The 5545-nt window shown below is 56.1% G+C and overlaps 1 protein-coding gene across 2 annotated transcripts in view; it reads left to right on the top strand.

Annotated features, from left to right (window-relative positions):
* The window catches only part of Ccr9 (C-C motif chemokine receptor 9), a 12277-nt gene extending 6968 nt beyond the window's left edge, over positions 1-5309 (top strand). For both annotated transcript variants that reach the window (XM_023700721.1, XM_004640677.2), the window contains exons 2-3: positions 1439-1483; positions 4221-5309. In XM_023700721.1, coding sequence (XP_023556489.1) covers positions 1463-1483; positions 4221-5309 — 1110 coding nt within the window. In that variant the 5' untranslated portion in view covers positions 1439-1462. The remainder of the gene's footprint in view (positions 1-1438; positions 1484-4220) is intronic.
* Positions 5310-5545: the final 236 nt, after the last annotated feature.

Below are 5545 nucleotides of genomic sequence, written 5' to 3' on the forward strand. Positions count from 1 at the left end.
CCACCCATCCACCCATCTTCCTTTTAGTCTCATCTACTATTTGAAAACCATTGTGCCTGAATCCCTCCTGGTCCCACCGTCACAGCCCACGGCCCACAGGGCTCACTGTGTCACTGCTGGCAGAAGCTCTTGCTGCCCCTCCGGCTCTGGTGCTCTTTTCACACCTCTTCACCTTAATGGCTTTCCCAGTGGTTAGTAGCAACAAGCTGCAAATCTTGAGAGCACAAGATGTGCCTGGATGTGCGCCTGCCTGTGAGACAACTGTGCTATGCGGGTCCCCACAGGGGTGCTCTGGACACTTACTTACCTGGAGCCCCAGCTGCTCCTGCTCGCTCCTCTGCCCACCTCTGGGCCCCACTCCCCTCCTGTTCTCTTGCAACTCCGATCTGCTTCCTGCCACTGGAGATGCGCCGGCACCATCCGGAGTTCTCATAAGTGGAACTGTGCTGCCCGTGCCTTTTGGTGTGGCTTCTTTCCTCACATGGTTGTTTTGAGATTGGTCTATGTCATTGGTCCCTTACTCACCCCATGGATAACCCACGGCTTATCTGTCTACTCACTACCTGGTGGGCACCGGAGTGTTCCGGGTTGGGGCTACTGCAGAAGAAGCTGGTGTACAAATCCTTCTGGGGACCCGTGCTTGCATTTTTCTTAGGCAAGTGCTCAGAGACGGGTGGCTGATCACAGACAAGTCAGTGCTTTGATGTCTAGGAATCAAGCGCTGTTTTCCGCAGTGGTTGTAGCACATTCTCTGTGTTGAGGAGAAGGCTGGGTGCTGTGGGAAAGAAGCCGGCAGGCCAGGGCTGGGTTTGTACAGCAAGGCGTGATACTCATGCCTTGGAGAACAGCATCAGACAGCCTTTATAAGGCGCGCTCGCTGGAGTTCACAGGCCCTGCTCAGGCCAGACCTGTTGGGCCAAGTCAAGCCTCTGCTTCTCTGGTTACCTAGGGTACTGGACACCTTTCCCGACACCCCTTGGGTACTAGACCCCTTTCCCTCATGGGGTCCAGAGCCCAGGGCATTCTCAAAGCACCTACTGACCCCTGAGCCTCAGCGAGTTGCTTATGGACAAAACAGGTGGTGGCGGTCGGAGCCTTTCAGCCAAACGGGACTTGATCGAAGATACACAGAGGATGTAAAAAGGGTGGGCTGGGAAAACGCGTGAGTGCCAGATCCTAGCACTGGTGAGTAGGGGGGCCAGAGACCCAAATGCTAAGTCAGAAGAGAGGCTTCCTTCACTGCAGGTCAACAACCAAGATGCTTCTCAAATCTAGATTTGTTATGACTTGGTATCAGCACAGCACGCACCCTGGCTCTTGCCTGGGATTTTCCCCCATAAGCATGAAGAAGTTTAATATCTGATTTCTGTCTTTTTGGTATCTGGTTGCTATTGTGCATTTATAAACAGGGTCTCCTTGATTTTTGCTCTCTTTCTAGGAGCAGGACTGCGTCTGACCCACCATGACACCCACAGAGCTCACAGTGAGTACAGCGCACCCTCGGGGGCCTGAAATTGGGCCTCCACTCTGCCTCCTGCTGGGGCCTGGGAAGGAGCCCGTGTGGGGAAGGGCTCCCCACGCACTCTGCAGCGCAGCGCCTGATACCAGCTCTTGCCAGCACAGAGCGCTTTGCAAGCCAGAGACAGGTGTCAGCGGCACGCTGTGAAGACAGAACAGCAGGAACTTAGATGTCATGAGTAGGAAGGTTTTTAAGGGTGCTTTTCTGAGCACCCAAGAGCTGGGCAAAACCTGCTGAGCCAAGTCACTAGGTAGAGAACTGTCGTGGAGGAAGCGTCTCTCGCTGCCACCACCCAGGAAGACAGGGACTCAGACAGTGACACGGAAGGAGGAACCATGTTGGTGGAGAGACAGCGCAGGAGTGCCCTTCTGTCCCTGAAGCCTCCCCAAAGTGCACTGCCTTGGGCTGGCTGGCTGTCTCAGGCCTGGCTGTGTCAGCTCCAGCATGCAGCCTGGCAGGCCTGTCCCAGGCCCTTGCCTAAAATGCATGTTGCCTGTGAGGGCTTCCTCCCAGGACCCTGGGCCCTCGCAGAGTGGTCCAGGTTACTGCGAAATGCCAAGAGTGAGTGGGGACTTAGTGAATCAGCACCTACGCGACGGGGAGGGGACTTCCCAGCTAGCGGCTCACAGTCCTGGGCCATTCCCAGCTGTCCTGTCCTGAAGCACGGTCCCCAGGGCCTCCCTCGCAGGTCCCTATCTGTAGCAGGACTTCCTCTTGGTCACATACTCAAGGCAGAGCCACAACTACATGTCCAGTGTTCCCAGGTGTGGCCGCGTTTCCTTGGTGATTGGGGTTCCCCTGCTGCTTCCTGCCAGCCAGGACCCACACAGGACGGGCTCTGGGCGCCAGCTTCAGTACTCAGGAGACAGCAGCCTCCTACAGCCTGCTGCCCAGGGTTGGCCCGCTCAGTGTGCCCTGATATCTGTTGAGTGCGCACACACACACACACACACACACACACACACACACACACACGCACACACGTGCACACAGGTTCAGTGAGGCTAAGAAAACGTTAGTCAGCATGAGATGCCTCCCGGTGGACTCTCCACAACTTGGCTGGGCTACGCACCTCTGAAATTCTGTAAGGCCGACTTGGGAGGACTTCCGCAGGGACTTCAGGGCACGTGGGAGAAGGCGAGCGTCGAAGCTCCTGCAGTGCTATGCAGAGATTCTCCACCGTGTCACACCAGCATTGCACCCAAAACATGGCTCTGGAGCAGCTGGTGGCACCTACTAGGGACAGATGGAAATGATGAGCTCTACAGAGCCCAGCCAATGGCAGGCAAGCAGTGTCTGGTTATGTGGAGATGAACATTTAAGTGCATAAGCTGAATATTTGCACCTGAATACTTACTAGCTATTCAGAACAAAATAGAAAAGTCTCTGTGGCTCTGGAGTGACTTTGAGTCTTAACATGGCCTGACAACTGGACACGACCACACCGGCCCAAGGGGAGAGAGAGGCAGAGATGTGGTGTAGCCAGGTACACCATCCCCCAGGTGAGAGAGAGGGTGCTCCCTAGGGGCTGGGGAGCAAGGGCCAAGAGGGAGCATTTGGGGATGTTGCAGCTGAGGAGGCCTGGCTGTCCTCTGTGTGTGGCACCTCTCCTGCTCTGCCACCAGGAATGCAGGGCTCAGGCCCTCACCTCCAACCCTCGTTTCCTTTGCCCCTGGCAAGGGTCCTAGGGTGGCTCTGGGCCAGGGACCTATGGAAAGTGGGTGGGCTGGACGTGCACACCTGTAATCCCAGAGCTTGCGAGGCTGAGGCAGGAGGATTTCTGTGAGCTCGAGGCCAGCTTGAACTACAGAGGGAGACCTTATCTCAAAATGAAACAACAATGACAACCAGCTCTTTCATGAATGAGTTAGGTCCCACGTCAAAATTGACGGCTGCTGAGGCCACTGACTGGCTGGTGGCTGCGCTTTGGAAGGGATGAGGGGGAAACATGTCTGACTTATGTACCAGTCTATCCTAGTACCCAGCCCAGCAAGCACTCTGCAGTAGGCATCCCATAAACGTGTGTGGGATGTTTATTCACAAACTGTCTTGCTGTTTTCTGTGGCTATAACAAATGCCAGATGCTAGATCATGTACAAAGAGAAGAGGTTCAGCTCGCTCAAGGTTGAGGTCAAGTGTCCAAGATTGGGCGAGCCCTTTGGCTCAGCCCTGGGGCTGCCTTCCAGCCACATCACAGCACAGCAGCTGACGCCAAGGCGGGGGCATGTGGAAGAGGGGACGCATGGTCAAAGGAAGGACAGGATGTAGAAAAGACCAGGCGAGGCTCAGTCTTGGTATTGCTGTTGTAGATCCCTGGGTCACAAGAGCGCACCACTAACCCTTCTGAGGGCAGCGGGGTATGACCTGACCGCATCCCACTAGGCCTAACCTCTGGGCAGTTCTACCATCCAGCACTGCCACCCTGGGACCACTGTTCTGGAGCTTGAGGGTGACACTCCTGATCACGCCCAAACCATAGCACCACCAGGTGACACTCCCGATCACGCCCAAACCATAGCACCACTAGGTGACACTCTCGATCACGCCCAAACCATAGCACCACCAGGAAGAAGTCCTCAGGATTCTTGTTTCCCACACGTGTGTCTTTTGCCTTGACACAGATTGTTGGGGTTAGAAGGATCAGTCAGATAAGACCCCCAAAAGATTGTCCTCGACTGAGTGCCATCTGTGTCCCCTGCAGAACTTTATTCCTGACATGTCTGGTGACTACAGCTACGGCGCCACAGCTACTGCGGATGACTACATGACCTCTGACTTCCCGAACGTCTTCTGCAATAAGTCCAACGTCAGGCAGTTTGCCAGTCACTTCTTGCCACCCCTGTACTGGCTCGTGTTCATCGTGGGCGCGGTGGGCAACAGCCTGGTCGTACTCGTCTACTGGTACTGCACGAGAGTGAAGACCATGACTGACATGTTCCTGCTGAACCTGGCCATCGCCGACCTCCTCTTCCTGGGCACACTCCCCTTCTGGGCCGTGGCTGCCGCAGATCAGTGGATATTCCAGACCTTCGCGTGCAAGGCGGTCAACGGGCTGTTCTGGATGAACTTCTACAGCTGCGTGCTGCTGCTCACCAGCATCAGCGTGGACAGGTACATCGCTGTCGCACAGGCCATGAGAGCGCAGGTCTGGCGGCGCAAACGCCTCACATACAGCAAAGCGGTCTGCTGCGCCATCTGGGTGCTGGCCGCCGCGCTCTGCACCCCGGAAGTCCTGTACAGCCGCGTCAAGAGGGAATCTGGTGTCTCGGCCTGCACCATGGTGTACCCCAGGGAGGACAGCACCAGGGCCAAGTCAGCCGTCTTGATGCTGAAGGTCATCCTGGGCTTCTTCCTGCCCTTCCTGGTCATGGCTTTCTGCTACACCATCATCATCCACACCCTGAAGCAGGCCAGGAGGTCATCGAAGCACAAGGCCCTCAAGGTGACCACCGCCGTCCTCAGCGCCTTCCTCTTGTCTCAGTTCCCCTACAGCTGCGTCCTGCTGGTGCACACCATAGACGCCTATGCCATGTTCATCTCCAGCTGCAGCATTTCCATCAACATTGACATCTGTCTGCAGGTCACACAGACCCTCGCCTTCCTCCACAGCTGCCTGAACCCTGTGCTCTATGTTTTTGTGGGTGAGCGGTTCCGCCGTGATCTTGTGAGAACCCTGAAGAACTTGGGGTGCATCAGCCGGGCGCAGTGGGTTTCCTACACAAGGCGGCAGGGGAGCCTGAAGCTGTCGTCCATGTTGCTGGAGACAACATCGGGGGCGCTGTCCCTGTAGGGATCTCCTTCCGGATGTAATGGGACAGGCAGCCCCTGTTTCCCCACAGAAAGGAAATGGAGGGGGAAATGCAGAGGGGTGATCTCGAAGCATTACCACGTTCAGCCTTAATTTGCCAAATCAGAGTTTTCCAAATTGACAACCACAGAGGCCACTGACTGGCTGGTGGCCGCACTTTGGAGGGGGATGAGTGGCAGCGAGGCCCATCCTGGGCTTGCGCTGCCCATGCTGGAATG

The sequence above is a fragment of the Octodon degus genome, unplaced genomic scaffold (assembly GCF_000260255.1).
Source record: "Octodon degus isolate 3935 unplaced genomic scaffold, OctDeg1.0 scaffold00126, whole genome shotgun sequence".
Taxonomy (NCBI): Eukaryota; Metazoa; Chordata; class Mammalia; order Rodentia; family Octodontidae; genus Octodon; species Octodon degus.